At 37.3% G+C, this 23,416-nt stretch overlaps 1 protein-coding gene across 1 annotated transcript in view; it reads right to left on the bottom strand.

Moving 5' to 3' along the window:
* COL25A1 (collagen type XXV alpha 1 chain) overlaps nt 1–23,416 on the bottom strand; it is a 481,906-nt gene that overhangs the window by 74,795 nt on the left and 383,695 nt on the right. The window contains exons 11-12 of the mRNA XM_054591568.1: nt 16,529–16,555; nt 14,464–14,508 (exon numbers count right to left, since the gene is read on the bottom strand). Coding sequence (XP_054447543.1) covers nt 14,464–14,508; nt 16,529–16,555 — 72 coding nt within the window. The remainder of the gene's footprint in view (nt 1–14,463; nt 14,509–16,528; nt 16,556–23,416) is intronic.

Genomic DNA, 23,416 nt, shown 5'->3' with positions numbered 1-23,416 from the left:
TCATGATCTGGTGTAAGAGGTTGCGCTCTTATCCTCATTAGTAATTGGTTTATGCTACTCATTTATAAAGACTGTACAGAAACTTGAATAAAATATTACTTAGAAGATGATTTATGTACACCTATCAGATAAACCAAGTAATGTGAAGCTCATGGTGTCTTTCTGCAGTAGACGAGAAAAAAATGTTTTACTGTGATTGGATTATTATAATTGTGAAAGTGTTAACTCCCTGGAAGAAATCCCGCTTCCTCTATTAACTTACACTATAATTGTAACTCTCGCACTTTGCTTGGTAAAATGGCAAAACTGTCGCTTTGGATAACGAAGGCCATTATAGGAAAATTTTGATAGGTCATTTGTAACCACAAAGGGTAAGAACTTGGAAATAAAGTCCACTTTGAAAGAGGACCATCATTTTACCAGAAAAAGAGCTATCTGGTCTGCTTTCTTTAAGGACTCTGCAACAGAACACACTAATGTCGTAACTCACAGTAGAATACAAACAAGAGACACTGCCAGCAAACAACACAAATTCTGTTCAGACTTTCAAAGAATAACCGTGGTAGCCAGAACAACAATAATAAGAACGGATAAGCTGCCAGAACCAGACAAAATACATGCTGAGATTTTGAAGCAAGGGCGAGAAACATTGCTTAGGTATCTGCATAAAATCTTCCTTAATATATGAACATTGAGGGACTAAAACTTGATCTCTTTTTTTTTTGGTTGTACACACTGTAAAAATAATCTTTTAACACAAAAGGAAACAAAAACATTTGCACCCATAATCCCATGACCCTGTCATAATTGTTTTCATTCTGTCCTGTTTCCTTCTAGCCTTCTTTATGTATGTTTACATATTTTCAAGCAATTGTAAGCTGATTACATAGTTTGACATTCTGGTTTTTTATTATTTTATACCACACATATGTTTTCACATAGTATGCATGATTGTCTTGTGAATAGTTTAATTACCATCTATCAAAGTTAGGTGTGATCATTTGTTTAATCTTTTCTAAATTGTTGAATATGTAGGTCATTTCCAAATTTTGCTATTAAACTAAAAGGAACACCTGTGAAATATTTCTTAATTGCTTTCAAAAAGGGTCCTGAGTTTTATCTGCTTGTATAGGAGCCCACTCATGCGCACTAAAGATCACAGTCTTAACAATTTTTGTGGCTGTTTTAATAAGCCCAAAAGAAAGTTTACTGTTGCTCAGTTTTACATTTATCACTGTAAGGTTAAATATTTTTCATATGTTTATAATTTAAATATGTATCTCACAAAATGTAAAAGCTAAAAAGTGAATAAGCTGTTTCCTGAATGAATCAAGGGAGGATGGAAACGAGAAGGAAAAATGGCTCATAGAATTTTACCTTTCTAATAAGTCGTATCACAAAAAATATATTTAAACTTAGATTAGAATGTTATGGAGCATTCTGCTATTATCCAAGCTTAGTTCCCTAGGTTGTGAGAAAGAAATGTTAAAGATAAAATGCCATCTAATTCTGAGTACCAATGTAAAGCTATGGGATCCTGGAAGGCATTAATTCATTCAACTAGCACTGAATTTAGTGAAAATTTACTGTTTGTTCAACTCTGGACTATTTCAAGGGATAGAAAGATGAAATAGACATGACAGATGTCTGTGCCTAAAGAGCCTATTTTTGAGGGAGAAAAAAGATACAAAAATAGCTTGAGGGCATCTAATTTAAGTTATAGAACTATTTTTTAAGCAAAGTTTTCTTATACATCACAAAGTGAAGAGGCATAGTAAATAAAAATCAAAGGTAAGTCTTAATAAAGAATGAATCATATGTCATATATTATATTCACATTTTCTGATATGAGGAAGAAATATAATTATCAGGAGACCTCATCAAATAAAGTTATAATGATATTATATTGCTATATAATGTAGTAAAAACATACATAAGTAGCAAAATATATCAGAAAAGAACAGATCAAAAAAAGGGGATTAGGCTTTGTGTGTGTGGAGAGCTAGTCTCTTTTTGTTGGGTAATCTATCCATTTATTTCTAAATACATTTCACATTCACAAGTTCTGAAGGACAATCCAAAGACATAACAAAGAAAAACAGCAGTTGACATCTTAACTGTAGGTAGATTGATGGGGTTTTCTCTACTATATCTTAAATTCTAAGGCTATTTCTGGTGTATTGTTCCCAAATGACAATTTGCATATTCAAGCTAAAAATAAGTTGGGCTGACTTTCAAGAAGGATGACTTGCCGCTTTCTTTTCTTTTTTCTTTTCTTTCTCCTTCTCTCCCTTCCTTCCTTTCTTTCTTTTAAACCAAACACTCTTTAGAACTCTATTGTAAAACATCACCCAGGGCTTTTAAAATTGTTTCAGGTACGGCTATTCAGGAGCAATCTGAAAGAATTCTTAAAGATAGAAAGGAATGCAGTTTTCTTAGGAAACTAAGTGCTAAAGGGAGTAGGTTATGTAGCAGCAACATGGCTGGCCAACACTCAATCACAATTGTTTTTCATTCCATCAATGAAAATGAGTCACAGCTTCAAATCTGTAGCATAATAGAACGTTACATTCCCTTGTCAAAAACAGCAGTGGATGGAGTGTGATATTGGACATGACATGGCCTCAGTCTCGCGATGGTTCTCCTGCCTCTGGAGTTGGTGATATCGGTGCACCTGTGCAATAAAGTAAAGACTGAACATGGGCAGTGAGGTCCCTAATACCTCTCTCTAAAACACTGGGTGTTCGGGGCCTTTCTTCCTGTCAGTGGCAGATGTTGAAGGATCTCAGTGGCTTGAGTGGCGAGCAGGACTGGCCTCTAGTCAGTCATCCTTCTCCTACAGACAGTAGCTGTCCCTCTGTAGGGCCTCCGGGCCTCACGGGCTTTGGCAGCAATGGGATAAACAACCCTTGGTAGAGGAGGATTCCTTCCAAGTGAGGCGCCCGACAGGGACTTCAAATATAACTGGGGAAAAATTACAAAAATGGGGTTTCTGCTCTCCATTCCTAGGCATTCTTTCCCTCTGATTTTCATTCTAGTTTTTCATTCTAGTCCCCTAATGGCAAATGACTGTCAACATGATCTTCGGTGAAGGTGGGAGGTCCAAAATAACCAACATTTTTTACCTTAAAATTTATAGAAATGTAGCATTTTATCACACAATAATATAAAATAAGAATCCTCACCCCAACCTTTGAGTGTAATCAATGCTCTAAAAGAATCCTTGGAGTTTTTGTGCTCGCGCACATGTCTCTGAACTCCCAGGGATACTCACCCCCAGCTTAGGAAGTTTGACTTAAGAGAGATCCCTTGGACACTAATAACACACAGTTCAGCTCCGTTATCTTTTTAATAAGTTTGTGTGGGTTGGCCTGCTGAACTCTTTATCCTCAAAAACAGCTTCTTATATATATTATCTATACATATTTTTAAGTCTAAAACACAGCCCATATATATATTGGTGGTCAACAAATGTCCCCTTATTACAGGGGTGGCCCTGGGGTCCCCACCACTGTCAGCGCTCCCTATGCCTACGGCTTACCTTATTTTTTTCTAGTGCACTAATTACCACATAAGGCATAACTTTTTGTTTCTTTTTTGTTTCCCTCACTATGGCTGCCAGGTTTGGGAGATAAAAATACAAAGCACCCACTTCAGTTTGACTTTCAGATAAACAACAAATAGTTTTTTAGTTAAGTACAATATATCTCAAACATTAAATGGGACACAGTCATATTAAAAATTATGGGTTGTTTAAGATTCAAATTCATTTGGGCATTCTATATTTTATTTCCCATCCCCTTACCACCACTAGAATAGAAACTTTGTCTCTTTTGTTCACTTTCTTTCCATAGTACCTAGAAATTATTCCTGACACATAGTAATTGCTCAGGACACATATGTTGGAGGGAAGAGTAAATACAGGAGATGCGAATGCATTAAACCCACATGAGGATATGAAATGCTTATAACTTTTTCAATACTGGGAAACTGGAAAAGACCTATAACCATGGTGGTGAGAGATGGCTCTTTGTCTCAGCTATCTCAGGACCCAGGAAAAAAATGGGAGAGATGTTAACCCAGCAGTGACACCTCCAGTCACGCAGGTCCACCCGAGGTATTAGGATTGAGAAACAGAGGAAGAGCACGGGGTAGAGTGGAGGGTGGGAGTGTGGAGAGGAGCCCCATTACGGACAGGCTGCTCCCCAGGAGCGAGCTGCCCAGCAAGGCCCCTGAGCCCCTCAGGATCCTGCCCAGATGGACTAAAGGCTCCAACGATTCTGCCTGTGGGTCCCGAGACTGGCCATTATAAATATGTCCACATATTTGCTTATCTCCCCACTTTCATCTGCTCCTTCTCTTGCCCCATGTGTCTCAGGTGAAAGGACGAGTAGTAGCTGGGGCAAAGTTGGTTATATAAATTATCGTGGTATCGAACATTCCCAAAAGACCCTTTAGAATTTACCCAAGTGTCATCATTTATATGACCTCCTGAACTCATGCTAACATCTGCTTTTCCCTAAGGAGAAGCACTCGCAAAATAGTGTAATATTTTAGTTGAACAAAGCCAGTCATTCTTAATAGATGAAGAAACACATTCAGAGAGGGGAAGTAACTTCTCCAGAGGCAAACAGAGGCAAAGAGGAAAATGTGAGGCTAGAACCTAGGTCATCTGGTTCCTTGCTTGTGTTTCTTCTGTTTGAGCAATGTGTGTCAAAAAAAAACCAACAAAAACCAAGAAACCTCATTCATTTTTATGTTTCTCTTCTCTTTAATTTTAGCATAAAAATAGGAAAATGGCTTCTGGAAGCCTCCAGTCTAGGTCCATGTTTTCCACTTCTGGTCCTGGGACACAGAGCCAATTTCTTGAGCTTTTATGGGGCTCAGATTTTCTTCTATGCTGTATGTGGGGGTAAATGAAGCATTCCCTTTCTCCCAGCCCTAAATGATTAAGATTTAGTTTTATTATTATTATTTGTTGTTGTTATTGGGTTAAAGATGTCACTGGTGGCTTCTTATTTTTCAGACATCTGATTAAACTTGGCTCAAGTCCCAGTTTCACACAATGCGAACGTCCAAGACCTGCTCCCCAGGCCCCTCGGCTCCAGGTTCTGCGTCTGTACCTGTCACCTCTGCTTTGTCCAGTCAGTCAGTTGCCCTGAGAACCCCGCTCTCCCCTAGCGTTCTGTGAGCCCAGGACGGAGCGCCTGGCGCTCTCGGGAAGGTGTCGCATCGCAGAGCATGCCGTCTGCCTTCCCCTCGCAGGCTTCTCCTTTCTCCCTTCCCACCACAACTCCTTCCCGCCTTCCTTCCTTCCTGGACCATCCTGAGAATTCAGCTTCATTCTCTCTTACGTGGAGCAATTCAGTAGTTTTGAAAAAGCTTCCACTTGCATACCAATCCTTAATTCGTTTTCTGTTTCTCTCCTGGAGGCGGAGGAGGCTTTGTAACATGGTGAAAAGAGAACGACTCAGAACACCCACAGCCTGGGCAGTTGGGTTTGGTTACGCCATCCGTTCAGAGGACTTTGTTTTGATTCTCTAATCAGCAAACTCCAGCCCTAAAATTAGAATCTTTTTGTCCACATTAGTAATAAGAATACTAATGAGTATAAAAGTCGATAGGTCTATCAGCAGGAATTTAATAAAAATATTCTATTTCAGATAATATACTGAAATGGATCTTCAAGTGATTAAAGTGATAACTAAACTAAACCTCATAATCAAGCCTTCATTATGCTTTTTAAAAAATGGACAAATGTCTAAAAATGTAAAATAAGAAAACATGATAGTTGTATCGATAATATTACAGTGTGGACTGTTTCAAAAATAAATCTGCTGGTTGGCTCTTTTTATTTTAGTTTTCTGTACTGTTACTGTAGGCAGAAACATACAAAATATAATTTGAAGAAAGAAATTCAAATGCAAAGAGGTAGTAAGAATTCTGAGGTCACAGAAAGCAGCTAAGTTGGGTTTATTTGGGTAAGATTTACACAAATGAGAAGAATGATCTGCCTTGAACACATCGCTAAAGTTTAAAGGCCTGGGTAGGAGAACATGGATGATGCCCATCCCACCCCACAGTGCTAGTGTCCTGTCTTCCCAGCCCCAGTTCTCTGTTCCCAAGGAGGACCCTGGGGCTTGAGTGCGAACCCCAGCCTGAGAGCTCTGCCGGCAGAGACCCACTGAGAGCTGCTCCCAGGCTACACACAGGCTTAGGCGCGCACGCTCAGCTGTGCGGTGCACCCTTGGGAATACGGACCTGGGGACGAGGCCGGTGTAGGCCCTGGAGACAGACTCGGGACAGCTGAAGGAGTAACTCTTGCGTCCTGGGTACCTGGACTGTGATCTCAAAGTGGGGAGACTGGGCTGTGAGTAGGATGTTTCCTTGGCCTTATGGACTCCTCACTCTGTGGGGAGGGTGCCACCACCTGTGGGACAAGAGAGGCTGGACAAGGAGCAGCACGAGCTGTGGTCTAAGGGAAACACCATCCAGTGCCTCCTTTTTAAACAACTTAAGAAAGGTGCGAATGTGGGCAAAAACCAGCCAGAGAGGATGATGCCACAGAGGGCACCCTTTTCTGCATTCAAAAAAATTTGCTCTCTGTGTGTACTCGTATAGAAAAACAAAAGGTGGAGAACAAAGACATGTTGCAGAAAGACAAAACGTCAGAATGGATGAAGGTGGGAATGTGAAGCGGGAGAGTTTGCTCTGCCTGGGCTAAACCACACACAGCACACTGGTTCAGCTCCCTGTGTTCCATGGATCTCTACTAACTTGGCCGATTTGTGTTCATTGCGACTTTCCGCGGGACTGGGGCTGCTAGAAAAGAAACTGCAGTGGCAGTAGCTAATCACTACCTGACCTTCCTTGAGCAAGGGGTGAGGGAGAGGCCATGGCCTGTGTGTATCCAATTACAAAGGGACTCAAAAGTTTTGTTGGTCATTTGGGGAAAAGATACTCCTCCACTCTGTGGAGGTAGATGGGAAAGAATGAAGCCCCCGGAGTGAATGGCAGCCACCCAGCACCCACGAGAGAAGGGACTGGGATGAAGGCAGCGACACGGAGACAGGATCAAGAGGTGAAAGCACCTGTGTTCTTTGTGACGAGATTTAGTTGCCGAAGCAAAGTGAAGCTGAAGCCTGCGTTAGTGCTGAACTTCCAAGTTACATGCCCAGTAAATACTTTTGTTTTAAAAACGAGTTTTCTTAAGTATTCTATCACTTGCAACATAATGTGCCTGTGATAATATGTCCATTTTTAAGTTTAAAAACCCAGCAAATTTCGTCTCTCCTAAAGTACAGCTCTTAATAATAAATCTATGTATATTGTGGATGATAAATTACTCTCTTCTCCTGAGAAGAAAGTGTGCCTATATTAATGGGCATGTTAAATATTATGTCCAACTGTAAAAATCCTAAAAATCAGTGAAGAGAAGTGGAAAGAGATAACAGTTCTTACTAACATTTACTTTTATACCCAGAAGGTTTCTGAGTTCATGAAGTTATTAATGTTTCCAATTCACAAAGAAAAATAGCTTGTTCTTATGTAGTAATATATTTGAATAAACAGTTATATTCATTACTTCCTTCATTTTTTCTGATTAAACTTTGTGGTAAATGTTATGCCTTATTTGACAAATAGAGAAACTAAGGCTCAGAGAAAGTAAATAACTTGCCAAAGGTCATATAAATACTGATGAGCAGAGTGGAGATACTGTGAATTTAAAATGCTTACCCTTAAGTCTGGGGGCAGACCTCCTGGCTTGGAAGTTGAGTTCTACCACAAACACCTTGGTGACCCTGGGCAAAGTATTTGCTCTTCCTGTGCCTCAGTTTCCTCAATATAAAATACAGATAATACTATAGTCACCTCATAGGACTGCTGTGAGGAGTAAGATAATATGTATACAGCATTTAGGACAGTGCCTGAATAGATGTTAGTAATTATTATTTACAGCACTCCTTTATTCTCTGCACTGGGCAGAGAAGATAGAGAAAAGGATCCTAAAAGAAATTCAGTTTCTCATAAATTAACCCCACTGATGCTGTTTCACGGTTGGGTAATAGTGACTGTCCCCTTGGCAAGGTAGCCTGGTAGCAAATGGATAGAACTGGGCAGATATTAACCTGTGAAAAGTGTTGTAAGTTATTTCATTGCAGCCTGATTTTAAATACAAATTTCATAGTCAAGAGGTCAGAGCTAATGACACAAAAACTGACTTTGTGGCTTATATTGACTTCCTATTTTAGTGGTCAGAAACTTGGATAAAAGGTAGTCTATGACAAACATAAAAATCCTGCAGTGGTTGCTAATTCAGTGTTTTAGAAACAGAATTCTAAGACCAAGTTTTTCTGTCATTTAATTTGTAAGTACTGCAACATAGTGATAGTTTCTCTTCCACTTGCCAAACGCTGTCTACCTGTTCAGTTTCCCCTAAAATCATCTCTTCAGGGAAGCATTTCTTGGCCCTTTGCTCCAGGCCAGGCTGCCCTGCACTTCTCCACCATAGGACTTAACAGCACAGTAATTGAACAGATTTTTGTATGCATGTTCGCTTAACATCCATATCCTCGGTGAGGCTGGAAATTCCATGGGGGCAGAGACAGCTTTCATGTCAGTGCTCAGACGGTGCCTGTACATGGTAATTAGGGCTGAAGAGATGATTAAAGACATCAGTGAGTACACTGACGGACACGTTGAAGGGAACTTAGAAAAAAGTTTGAAAATTATGTATGCAATTTAATCAGATCTACTAAATCAGTACTTTTGAGATCCCTTCTTTAATATCTAGTGCCTCTTCATTTAAAATGGAAAAAAATAAGTGGACTCAATAATGTCACAGTACATGCAGGCCCATTTGCTTTGTTGTTTCTTTGGGGACAGCGTGTGAGCAGCTTCCCTTCCTCTCATACCCCTCACTCCGCCCATCCTGTTCCCTCAACTGTTTATTCTCCCCTCTCCCTGTATTTTCATTTAGCAGAATGGTAACTGGTATCAAATTTTATAGAAACATGCCTAAATAAAGTCAGGGGAAAGTGCTATTTTTTAAAAAAAAAAATCTTACTATCATTGTTTTATTTCAAGCCAGCATGAAATTACCTCTTTCAATTAACTTTTTATTCCTCTCTAAAGGAACTAAGTTAATTACATAAAGAATAAATAAAATTGAGTGAAAACTCTCTTTAAGAGTAAATTTGTATGATAAAAATGCCTCAGAATGTCTGAATCACACTCAGGGATGAAGTGATTTGACAATATGAAATATCCTGTAATAGATAAAAACGGTATTTCTTTAAGATGAAGGAATGCATTCTGTTGTTATGCATAGTTACTAAAGAAAAAAGCCATGGATACTTAGACTTCTGATGTACACAATTACCAACTTTAAAAGATAGAAAAATTAATAAAAATAATTTAATTCTCAACTTCAACCTGCAGAAGAACTAAGGTGCTGTAAAATGCTTTCCCTGAACTATTTAATTAATCTGGAATCAGAAATCCATCACTTCATTTAACTCTAAATATCTTTACTTAAAGCCTACAATTGAAAAGTCATAAATACATTGGGTAGTAGATCACAGTAGGTCTGTTACAGGAAAATTTTAAGCTAACCAGAAAACAAATCAAACTATAACATATTCAAATCCTTCAGGAATTTAATTTAGACTGTTTAATGATAGAGTCAAGGTAGCCAAAGAAAAGAATGTATTTAGTGGTTATAGTAAGTAATTCAAGAACAAAAAATATTGAGCTCATTGCATAGCTTGCTGTATAGACTTGAATAAACAACTTGACCTTTGGACGTCTGACAGCTTCAATTTATCTGCTATCTAAATGTACGTACAATAAAAACGCCATTAGAAGTATGCTGTGAAGATGAATGTCAGTGAAGAACTGTGAGACCCGTGGATAAGAGATGAAAAGGAACTCTAAATACCAGAAACTAATTAAAATTTAATATGACTGAAAATCTCATTGCTATCTGGAATAGATTCATAGATGATATGCGAATATCAATTATTTAGCTTATATTTTATTTTGAAGTCTTAAAAATAATAAATTCTAGGAAACACTTGAGAAATACATGAAACAAGATCCCCTGATATTTCTCTTTGCTTTGGTAACAATTCCTATAATTCTGGGGCCTCGGAAAAATTCTAGCCTGCTTAGATAAAAATAATTTGTTTTTAATTTTGAAAATCTTTAATATTATTTTCATAGTAACAAAGAAACAATGATGGGAACTAACAGGTGTGGAAACTAGACTTGTACAGTACCCTATCTCCCTGCCCAGGCCTCCTCTTCTATGACATTTGCTCAATCTTGAGAACCAATCACTATTCAAATAAATTGTCATTATGATGATTTATTCTATGCATGCTAATTAATGTGAAAATGTTGAAAGAGTAGAAAAATATAGGGTTCTAATTACACCTATTAAGGGTTGACATTTTAAAAGTTGTAACATATATTATCAACTTTTTGTCAAAGGACACTTCGGTTATAAAAAGGCCTACCACAAAATTATTTTTAAAAGCCCATATACTTCTACAGTATATATGAGACATAGGGTTTAATTGGCAAATATTCAGACATTTCTCTGTGTGTGTGGGGGGGGGAGAGAGAGAGAGAAACAAGGAATCATGGAGTACAAATAAAATGTTAATTATACCTATGCCAGCAAGATCTATTCGTGACAATTACAAGATTCTTTGTGTCCAACATAATAGAGAAGAAGACAATAACACTTCATATTTTTAGGTAAGACTGGCATTAACTCTGTTCTAACTGCTTCAGCTATTTGCTAGAAACAAATCCAAATTATGGAAACAACTTTCAGAACGGGCAACAAAGATATGAGTCTGGCTGAATTGGGAATGAGACATGCCTGAGCTTTCATAGATACAGTATCACTTAGGCACCTAGAGATAAATTAGTACAGCCCCTGCCTCACATTTTACAGATGAAGCCACTTGACCCGGAGAGGAAAAGGGCCTTTCAAAGGCTGCAAAGGTGAAGTGAAAGATCACAGAGTATCCCAGCTCCAGGACGGCGCTCTGACATTACCCCCAGCTTGTGGCTGAGCTTTCCGATGCTATGAGACGGGTCTTTCTCTTTCCCGTATCAATAGTACTTACATCCCAGCCCCCTAGAATGGGGCATGTGTGTATGACAGGGATTGGGGGAGGCCAGGGAGGGGACGAAGAAACATTTAATATTTATATTTAGATATTAAATATTTTATATACTATATTTATGTGTAATTTTGCATATTCATTTTCTCCCTATCACGGAGTCAGCTGGCTTCTGCTCCCTACTTGAGAGTAAGCCTAAAGCTCATTTGCGGAAACTCTTGAAGTGTGATACTGTTTTTATAGATACTTGATAATAATTATTGAGCACCTATTGTATTATGTTCACTTTAGAGATGTCACCTAATTAATACTGCAAAGTCTGTATTTGTGTTTTACATTCAAGCCTTAGAAACATTCCGCGCCTCTCCCTCCGCCCGCAGAGTTCACGCTCTGCCCTGGGCCCCGACAGCCTCCCGCCGCTCACAGGGCCTGCTGAGGAGCCGTTTGCAGATGGTGCCACCAGGAAGAGCTAGAATGGAATTTACTGCCATGCTGCTGTTTGCATGAGTCTTCTTTCCTAATATGATCTGAAGAATTGGGAAGACCATTCCAAAATAAGAAATATTCAGATTGGCAATCAGGATGACGAAAATTTAAAAGAAAGTAGTAAGAAAATATATAGTAAAAAAAAAATGTCACCACCAAATTGATTAGTCAAAGCCAATCACCAATTTTGTTGATCTGAATGAATAGAAAATGTTCTCATAGAAAACACACAAAACATTTTCTTAAAGTAGTTTACTTTTCTTTCTTTTTTATAGGAGAAAAATTATTTTATTTTCTAGTTATTATCTGCCATACTTCTTTTTCTTTATGCCGAAGCTTTTATTTTGTATTATTTTTGTTTACTTTTAAAAAATTTTTAATATATAATCTTTATTATATATTTTTTCCATTACCATTTAGTCCCATTATACCTCCCTCCCCTCAGCAATCACCTCACTGATGGTTTAGAAATTATATCTTTCCTTAACCATTGGCTGAAAACTATTTTCTAAACATTAAAAGTATATAGTTGGAAAGAATAAAATTGTAATGCGGAAAAGATGTTTTCTCAAGAAAGTTTAAGGACACTGAGATGCATTTTTAAAAAATTTATGTCATTGTAAGCTATCTTCTTAGAGAAGCAAATTCTAGAGATCCAAGACATATTTCATATGCTTTAAGTATAGAACTATTACTTGATTTCCAACTTTGTTTTCACGATCTAAATGACCTGCTGTTTCAGTGAAGGTGACTCATTTTTTGCACTTTATTTTCCTAAAGATGACATACCAGATATTACAAACATTAGATAATGACTAGGATTAACAGAAATCCCACACCAGTTTTAAGTTCTGCAGAGTAGGAAAAACAATTTTAAACTACATTTTGCTGTTACCTTCATATAAGTGTGAAATCATTTAGTTTCCCTAGGTTTTACAGAAAACACTTTAAAATGCCACAAAGATGTATAACAAGACATAAAACTGCAAATATTAACTATTTCCTTAAAATATAATTTAAACTTGGTGACTAGGACAAGAAAATGTCACATTCCTTTCTCTTGCTAAGGAAATTGCATATTTCCTTTGCAAAAATAAAGAATATGCAGTCTTCATAAGCATATATGTGACAGCTTTAAAGTTGTTTTGTTTCAGGTTAAAGGCTTCTATAAATTTTCATGATTGTCTCAAATTTGAAAAAAGAAAAGAAACAAAGAAGAAAAAGGAAAACACTAACCTTAAGTACAAGTTTTGCTTTTCACCAGTGGTAAAAACAATGTTTATGCTATATCCATGTTTTGTCCTTTTTAAATACTATCCTGAGTTATGTAATTTTCAAATCTATCTTCAAATGAACGCACTTCTGAATTTTTGGATATGTTTTCCTCCTTGGTGTGCAGTGTTCTCAATGGAAAGGTCATCTTCCCTCTTTACCAGGATTTGCGAAACAAATGGATATGCATTTTACCAAACAGAGAACAGAGCAGTGGCAGGGGCAGTTCACCACTGACGAGTGTGCGGTGTTCGGTTGGTGGACTACAAGGTACCCTGAACCTTGGTTGAAGAACGTTAATTTCACTTGGTAACTGAGTAATTCTGGAAACAGAGAGCTTCTTTTCAAACACAGATCAATTACATTTCCAGAATTTCACTCAAACGAAATGAAGGAAAAGTTTAATAGTTACATTACTGTCATGAGAGCTTTATGTCTGTTTACTCATGTAATCCTCGCACTGACCCTATTAAATAGGTTTTGCTATTGTCTTTTTTTTTTTTTTTTGGTGCACAGATGAGGAAACTAAGGCCAGAGAATCAGACTTGGCCAAAATTCCACTGTCTCTTTAGGAGATTTTAAATGGTTGTTTTTATATTATTAGAGAAGAAAAGATGAGTTGAAGAAGATCATAAGGAGGTCTATTCTGTCCACAAGGGCTGGGTTCTGTATGATTTCAGAATTTAATCCAGAGTGCATGGATTTAAAATCTTCTGGGAAGACAAGCTGATGGATCACAGGATTTCACAGAGCCAGTCCAAAACCTCTGATGGAGACAGGAAAGTCCCTAGCTCAGCTCCCTGGCTCTTAGCACACTGGCCCAGCTGGCGGCTTTGGTAGCTGCCGCCACAGCGTCCCTGGTCTCTGTTGAGGTTCCAGATCAAAGAGCCAGTCAGGAATGTTGGGGGACACAGAATGCCAGACCTGGCTGTGGGATAAAGCTAGATGCTTTTCCAACTAGTAAGTACATTGTAGGGATAAAAGTATATATGTACATAGATGTGTCTATGTAGAGCTGTGTGTGTGTGTGTGTGTGTGTTTTACTTTATCCCCTGCCCTCATTATTAACAGTACAATGAAAGTGTACTACCAAGAGCTTGACAAGTCTACTTAACTCCCAATTTTGCTTAACAGTAAAAAGAGCTTGTTACTGGATCAGATTTCAATAGATTTCTAGAAAGAATAACTTGTTAATGAAAAATAATACATGTTGCTTTTGTAATGACAGGAATAACTACAGTGCATTTTATCGCAATTTATGTTAAACCTAGCATTTTCCCTACTTCATATATATTTATGAAAAAGATATAATTGCATCTCTTATATAAATTATCAAAATAAAGTGAAAAATTTTCTGAGTTTCTATTTAATATATCTTTATATATTTAATATTAGTTAATAAAAATTAACTAATTCAACCTCTGGCACCATCATTTTCCTATATTTCACAAGTATTCATAGAGTTTTTATAAGCACTTACACTTACTATTAAAATTATAGACTAGAATAATTTTGTGATTTTAGTCATCTCCAAATGATCAAAAAAAGTATAGTCTCTAGTACTTACCTTTTGCCCATTCATCCCTGGAATTCCATGTGCTCCAACAAAACCCTAAGGAGACACATGATTAAACTGCTATCACAATCACAAAATTTCTCTGTTCTAAATTTCTATTGTATTAGTTATGTAAGCCACAACTTAACCTTGCTAAAACATATCTGGGAGGCTGTTTTTCAGTTCTTATCCACTGTGTTCAAACATATGATTATGCTTGCAGAAACTATGGAGTTAAAATTAACCATATTTCTAAATATCCACTTAACTGTAGTAACATTGTAAAGAAAGTCACATCATAAATTGAGATCTATGGCTATCACAAGGCCACATGGCTCTAAATTTGGGTGCTGTTAGGGAACTGTTAGGCTTAGTTGTATCTGGAAAAAGTCTAGCAGTAGCAGCAACTCTTGAATTTCATGAGTTTAAATACCATAAAACAAAAGGTAATTAAAATAACCACCACTTATTCCACAATTAGTCAAATAAGTGACCCATGTTGTAAACTCAAATTTGTTGTAATCAGCAGCATTTCCCCCCGGATGTTCAGGGAGGACATTTGAGCCACACAAGTGTGAATATGTCTTGCAAGGTGGACTGGAAAAGATGTTACGAATGTTACACACTGACTAGGAACAACACGACTTCTGTACATGAAATATTAAGTGTGCGTGTGTGCACACACATGCTTGGACACTTGCGCACACACTGGGGTGAATACTAGGGGGTGGACACAGGTGGAGTGAGCTGAGAATAAGCAAGCTAACTATTACCTGAGGAAAATCTATGACCAGGAGCCGGATATAGTAACATTAACAAATGTTTCCAACTAGTGATGTCATTTCCCTTCATACACTTCCCGTGTCGGCTCTGGAGAAACCATTTTTAAAGAAAATGTACTTATTCTATGCCTACCACTAGAAAACAGCTTTTTCTTAGTAGATATGATATTAAATTTCTTACTATTAGTGGAAAAAGTTAAAAAAATAGTCCTTATAAACCTACAACTGCCCTAAAAACAAGTTGATTAAAAATATAGTCATTATATGCAAAACAAATTGAGACGGCCAGTTCCTTAGTGCTTTCAGGGGTTATGTTTGAGTGGGTCATTAAAGCACTTCCCGGAGCCTGAGGCAGTAATTTTATCCCGGTTGCATGTGGATTAGGGTAGCTTTACAATTTCACACCATGCTTAATAGAGACATTATTGTGGAGGACAAAGTGTTCCTCCTATACACAAGTCGTCTCACAGCTCACTGGCTTCTACTTGGTTTGTAGGATTATGTTTCAACAGATGCCACATGCCCAATGCTCAGGGATAAAAAGTCTCTATCTTTGATGGATTCCAAAGATAAAGATAATCACTTTTCCACCTGTTGCAATACAATTGTTTTCTTTAGTTTTCTACAGGTTAAATATCCTCTGTTCCCCCTTGTGGGGTGGGAAGTGTAATGGGGAATGGGGACTTAGTGACACTTTGCTGGCAAAGGGCCATCTACTTGCCATTTATATTGCCATTACTGCAGTATTGATATAATTTTAGAAATTCTAGACCCTCTCCATCAGAAAATAACGGTCAATTCTGATAACTACATATAACATTGAAGTGATAACCAGGAAGTCATTTTTCAGATTACCTCGGCAAAGGAAGACACTAGTGGGCCAGCTGAATACAGTCACCAAGCAACAAGTTCATCCTTTATTCCAGTCGGTTATATGGTCACTTGAGAATCAGATATTTGAACAAGGCCATGCATTTAATTTGCAATGTTGTATGAACTTTCACATTCTAAGTTTTGTCACATTTTATCAGTATTTGAATTAAAAACTCAATAACCTACAAGTTTGGCAGACAGCTCAAAAAGAGTCTGCTCTGAATTTATTGGATTTTCTATAATGGAATTGATTAGCAATCTAATGACTCACATTATATGGTTGTAATTTTATAAAGCAGACTGCATAAACCAGATCATTTCAGCATGGCTTACAGTAGCTAATTTCATTCACCTCTCAGGCTTAGTCATTTGGTAATGGGAGCATAGTTACCGATACTTTCACAGCATTGTTTATACTCTACCTTTTGTCCTGGAGGCCCCATAGGTCCCTAAAAGGGAAAATCAATTCAATTAACATAAGCATTTGAACTTAAATGACCAATTAAAACTGTGCTATTCTATAAGGTTCTCCTTGCTATGTTGAAATAAGTTCATGTTTTGTATGTCAAGGAAAATGAAAATTTTCAGTTGGAAGTACATGAGAGATCTTTTCTTCTTATTCTCGTTTGAAGAACATTAGGCATATGCAGTAAGATTCTGATATTTTTTTCCTTTATAAAAGAATCTTTGTTATCCCAGCACCTCTGCTTCTTCAAATACCTTCAAATCTATCACATCAGTCCCATTTAGAAAGCTCAAGGTGTTGCTGCTAGAAGCATTTAAAGTGCGATGTGAATCCTTTTTCCTTTTTTTTTTTTTTTTTGATCAATCCCTTCACCCCTCCCCCTGCCCTGGACAGGAACAATGGTGTGGTGATTGCTTGGAGGATGGGGGTCTAAGGGGACTAAATGGTAATGGGAAAAAATACAATAATGATTAAATAAAGAAAAAAATACATTGCAGTTCCGCGGTAACTGGACACATTACGTGACTTCTGCATCTTCAAAACCTCCTTTAAGCAGATTTGCAAAGAAAATAATTGAACAGCATTACAAATAAACATGTTATTCTAGTCTTCCTCTTATGAAATGTAGCCAATTGACCTGCACAAACACTTGTTTACAAACTAGGGGATGACAAGGTCAATTGTGGTACCTAATGTGTATCATAAAAAGAACAAGAGATGTCATCAGCTGTTGCATAAACCATGACACTAGGGAGGGAGGTGGGGGAGGGAAGAAGAAATATAATGTTTAGGAAGATGAATGGAAATATTTACATACAAAATGGAAATGTGGCCATTCTGAGATGTAGCGGTTTTCAACCACAAATCTAGGGTAGGGATTCTGCTGGCTTTATTTAGAACAGTGGAAAAGAGCACAAAGAGATACAGCTAAAATCTGACCATTCATGTCTGTTTTAATATTAAAATATTAAGCACTTTTCTTCCAACTTTTTCACAAATACTTTGAATTTTAGTATATTTTAACAAAGTTATACATGCTCTATCATTTCATATGAAAAGCTTTTTATTGCATCACACTTAACTAATGGCTAGCTTACTTTTAATATGTTGCATTTCAGTTACTCAGCATCTTACATTACTCTGAAATATTAAATGAAGCAGCAGAGTGGTCATTAGAGGAAGAACTGGCCATACATAATTTTAAAATTAGAAGTACACAATGTTTAGGAACATTGAAAGAATCTGTTCTCATAAGTTATTTTGTAATCCTCACAGGAAGACTAAGAATTTCCTCATATAATCAGTTTTAGATCATTGAAAGCACGTATATAATATCACCTTTATATATTCCTTTTAGATTTATTTAACCAACCAACTTCTTAATGAGCTCGTTGTTTGTGTGGTCAGACATCCTCCCCAACCATCTCTTTCTGTTTAAAACTCTCCCTGTTCTAGATGTTACAGAGAAAACAGAGGCTCTCAGGTATAAATTCCCTCAACATCATGTCTCTCAACAACTTAACCCCATTGGACCTGCTTCCTCTGTCAGAGGAAGACAAGACCTCTTCCCGTACAAGAGAATGCATCTGAACGTGCAGCCTCCTTGCCTCTCTGCTCTTGGGGATTTGAGAGTGTCAATTATCCCTGCGTCTATATCAGAGCACCCCGCTTTCCACTACTTCCTTCCCCTTAGCACATAAACATGTTTAATCATTTCCTCACTCGGGTAAATTGTTTTGGAAATGAATGTTAATGCTGAGTAAAGTCAGAACGTGAAAGTTGTAGTTACAGATCTGAGAGTAAAGGAAAGATTTGGATTTTATCACTGTCTATGATTCCATTTTCCCAAGTGTCTCCAGAGTATTTTACTTCTTAAAATGTTGATGTTAGAAAGAAAATCATATAACAAAAAGCACATTAATTCAATGTTTAGACTGAGAATGTATATGTTCCATTCAAAAGGGTTTGTTTCCCATTATAAACCTAACTTGGCCACTTGAAAAAATATTGTTCACCAAAATTGAGTATTTCGTTACACTTATGTATAACCATGGAAGAGAATACTTCATATAAAAATAAGAGCAATTTTTAAATCAAGTGGTTTAACTAGAGACTAACATATCTGGTATTTTCTAATTTGGTCTCTGTTGCATGATCCCATTAGATCAGAGATAGAGAAAGATTACTCATAACTCTGAAATCCATAAAATTATATTAATTGTATATTTTAGCACAATATTTAATGAAAGTCAAAGGATTGCTATAAAGAAGGTAAATATGTTTGTTGTTCTTCGCTCTTAGGAAACTAGTGCTGTTTTTGTTAAACTCTAAAGAACATAAGCAGTTGTTAAGTATAACATTCATTTTGAATTGTGAGTACATGTCTTGTGGATTATTCATAACTATCTTGCCAAGGACATAGTCTCAGCTACCAAAAATGTGTATATTCTCCTTTCATCTCACTGGCAGGAAAAATGATAGCAAGCCAAGGATAATGTCATCCGTTACTAGGAGGAGACTGGGTATAAAGCAGAGGTGGATATAGGACACCTACATTTGAGTAAGTATAAACACACACACACACACACACACACATACACACACACACACACATGCCAGTAATAATTTTACTGACCAAGACTTTGCTTTTATGTATGTGCTTTGAGTATCCTTAGATCAATAATCCCATTATACATCTGTGATACTGTGGTCATGAAATTTAAGCTTATAAGTGAAGGCTTCACTGCTCAAAATTGATTTTGAAGTTACAGTATGTTGCTACAAGTTAATTAAGATGTCTACATTTGATTAGTTCTATGGTTTCTAGTACAAATATAAAGTGGGCAAATGCCATAGAACCATTCCCTAACTTATCTAATCTTTCTTCTCTTTATATTTTCATCCTGCTTCAAAAGTCATTATGAATAATGACTTGGATGAAAATGCCCTAAGTTCATTATTTACTAGTCATACTAATGTTTCTTATTGTTCCTAAAATTAAAGTCAATTTTTCTAGTGTTCTAAGATTTCTAAAATAATTACTATTATTGGGAATCCCCATGACTTAAGAAGTTTGGATCAAATAGTTTTCCAAGCCAAAGGGTCAATGTTTTTGGTTCATTTTTATTAATTAATGAATTGTTTCTACCTTAGACATTTTCTTGGTGGGCACTTTTATATTTGGATATACTTTGTATCCAACTGATTAAAATGAGAATAATCTGTGAATAAAGGAGAATAAATTATTTTTCCTTTCATTTCAAAATAATTTCTTTGTAATTTCAAGATTAAAAACTATGTAACATACAGACTCTCAACATATTAAGCTATATTTCTTTAAGTTTGACTCCAGAAGTGTTACAATACAATTTGAACCTTAAAATATGCTCATTTCAATATAGTTTCTGGGTGTTGTAAAATATATAAACTTTTTTTCATTTAAAGGTATTTTAATAATGGATATAACTTTATTCAAAAGATAAAAACAAATGAGCCATTGAAAAATTCACCTGTCTGCAGGTGGACTTTTACACAAAGTTCTTCACAGTCTTTCAGAAAAGACCACGGAGAGCTATATGAAGTTAAGTTAAAACTTAAAAACAAGTAATAAATTTCCATAATACACTTGATTTTCTTTTTTATTTAACCCCACCCCTGCTAGTTTTCCTTTCTAAAGACTATGTAAAATATTAGGTAGCATATGCTGAGCAAGTTAAAGAAATATGTTAGTCCCCATTTAGTGGTTGTCTTTACAAAAAAATGTGTTACTCAGGCCTGAGGGTGATCCCTCACTCCTTGTGCTCCAAATCTAGAATCTGTCTTCAGGGGCACTGCTATGCTCTTGTTCAAACCCTCTGCTCTGTCACCTCGCTGATGTTGGGAAGTATCCTGTCTGGTTTCAGGAACTGTAGCCTCACTCACAGGTGAGAGGGTCCCAAGGTTGGAGCTGAGCAAGGAGGGTTTGGGAAAATAGGCCACTGAGGAGACAAAACCTGTCTCACCCTGCTTGGCTCTGAAGGATGGCTGGTTAGCCAATGATGGGTAAGACCCCTCGATGGAAGGGGCAGCCTAAGACAGGGACAGCTACACGGGCATCAGAGAAGAACTTGGGGACACGGAGAAAGGGCAAAGACCCTCAACTTTAATATGGCTGGAGTCCTCATTCTATCTGAAATAAGTCTCCTTATCTCTTGGAGGATCTGCCCTGCCTGCCTGGCTCAGACTTGAAACAATACTAAAGGTAGGTATAGCCCTAAACTGGATTGGGTGGTTCCTGGGGGGGAAATCAGGCCTAGAAGTAAGTTCTTTGAAGCATGTTTTGTTCTTCCCTCAAAAACTATGATAACTGGCTCATAATGGGAAGGAGATTTACATAATTCATAGACCCTGACCTGAACTGAGACAGATCTCTCTTGTTCTTCTAATTGTTATCTATGATGTCTATTTGTTTTCTGTAAACATAGCCTTTTGACATTGATTGATGATCTTTGCTTATGCCTTTGAGCATATGATTCTCAATAAAAGCCTTTGGACAGAGGGGTTCAGGGCCTTCTCCACTAGAGGAAAGAGCCATGCTCTCTCTCCTGGCAGAGAGAGAAGTGTTTGAAAACTTGTTTATTTCCCGCATCCATGACAACCCTGAGATGCATTTTGTGGGAATCAGAGTCCACATGCCCACCTCAGCTGGCCCCCTGGAACAGGATCAGCTACAGGAGCCCTGCGTTCCACCACCACAAGCTAATGTGACATCCACACAAGGGCCACTCTTCTTTTAGTCCCCTTCAATTCATTCTGCACAGCGCTGTCTGAGTGAGCTTTCTAAAAGGCTAACGGGTTTATACCTTCCCTCTGCTGAAAAAATCGTTCAGTGTCTTTCCATAGCTTTTGAGAAAAGTCCAAGCTTGTAATAGTTGTAGTTCTCCACATAAACCATGCTTTCACATCTCTGCACCTCTGGCTGCTGGTTTCTACAATGGGTTTTTCATGTCTCTGGTCTTCTCTCTTCCATCCATTCCATAATTCAGAGCTTGGAGTCCCCACCCTTGGAGTGAGGCTCCCTCTTTTTGCTCCTCAACTGCACCCCACAGCAGTGCTTCTTTTATAGAATTTACCAACAGTATTGCAATTGGGTGGTTACTTCTTTCTTCACTTCAAATGTATTTTATTATACACAGTAGCCAGGACATAGTAAAATGCTCAGTGAATCCTTTTGAGCTCATTCATTAATTCATCTACTTAATAGTTTTTGAATGCCCATTGAATATCAGGCAATGCTCTAGGCTCAGGGGATACAGCAGTGAACACACAAAACAAAAATGCATGGCCTCCTGGATTTCATATTCTAGTAAATAAATACAGTAAGTAATAAACAAGTAAAATACGAAGTTGTATGGGGTGATAGGTGCTGAAGCAATAGGGGGCTTGGAACTGGAAGATGTAGAGGTGGTAGGATTTAAGTTGGGGAGTCAGTGAAGGTCTCAGTGATAAAGTGACTCCTGGACAGAGCACTGAAAGAGGTCACACAGAAATTCAGGCACCTAGAAGGTAGAAAATCTCCCAGGCAAGGGAACAGCAAGAACAAAGGCCAAGAGGTAGGCACCTGCTAAGTGTGTTCAAAGAACGCCAAGGAGGCTACAGGTGGGAGTAGAACGTGGGGAAGTGGATAGGGAAAGGATTATATTGGTATGGCTTTGTAGGTGCTTTTAAGCACAATGGTGTTTCCTTTGAATGTCATAAAACTTTTAAAAATGAGTAAGTGAATACATAATGTAAATCAAGTTTTTTTAATACTTAGACAATTGTGTCTCAAGATAGAAATGACAAGATTTCTCACCCTTGTGTTCACCAGAGTCATTCTGACACTCTAGGCCGATTCTAATAGCCCCTAGATCACTTCTAAGTGCAAGAATGAGTGGAGGAATTCAGTTCACAACCTCTATTTTAAAAGAGCAAAGGAAAAAGTCATCCTACTTACATGATCTCATCAACTCTCAGAGTGTTGTGGATGGGGATGTAAGTCTAAGGTCTCTAATGCACTTCAGAAAGCCACCATGCTAACAGTAAGTAGAATTATCAACCCAAGTTCATCTTCAAAGCAGGCAGTTAAGAAATGGATGTTTCTGTAACCATTATGCTTTTGCTGCACTTTCCAGTTCATAAAAGTTAAAAAATATTTAATTAAACAAGACTTTTGCTTGATAGATCATGGAATTGGAAAATTAATGAATTTTTCTGACAAAAGCAAAGTTAGCACAAATTTGATTGAGGTATTAATTACTTAAACAGGATGCAGAGTTTCTAAATGACGTGCTTTCAGATGCCTCTTGGGAGGTGTTTGAAGGCAAGTTTGGGTTGCTTGCTATTAGGATATGATGTTCTGTGTGAGCAGGGGGCGGACATAGTTCCTGTTCTGTCCCTGATGGCTAACAGTAAAATGGGAAGCTCTGAAAACTGCTGGTCGTTTCTAGATACAAGAATATATAACCAGCTTCTGTAATAAAAAACACAGAGAACAAAAAAGAGGTGTGTCCATCTGTCAAAGGGAGGATAAAGCCCCAAACTTTAAGCCATTTAAAATCATTTCTTTTTAGAGTTAAAAACTTTTCCATGATTTAATAAAATGAAGAAAATTCTTTTAAAAGTCTGGTTCCATGGGGAATAATGATAACACATAATTTAGCTTAGAGTCATAAAATATTAGTATCGGACTTTCTCAAAGGTTTGGTGCAACAGACTTCAATGATAACTTTTTGTAAGATATTAACCAGGTCAAATGCATCACAAGATCAGAAAATCTATAAACTGAGTTTATAAAGAGGAGGAGGACATTTGAAATAAATAACGG

The sequence above is a fragment of the Pteronotus mesoamericanus genome, unplaced genomic scaffold (assembly GCF_021234165.1).
Source record: "Pteronotus mesoamericanus isolate MK-2021 breed Mesoamerican mustached bat unplaced genomic scaffold, CSHL_Meso_final scaffold_232, whole genome shotgun sequence".
Classification (NCBI taxonomy): domain Eukaryota; kingdom Metazoa; phylum Chordata; class Mammalia; order Chiroptera; family Mormoopidae; genus Pteronotus; species Pteronotus mesoamericanus.
The sequence above is the reverse complement of the archived record's forward strand: the minus strand, read 5'-3'. Positions and strand labels throughout refer to the sequence as shown.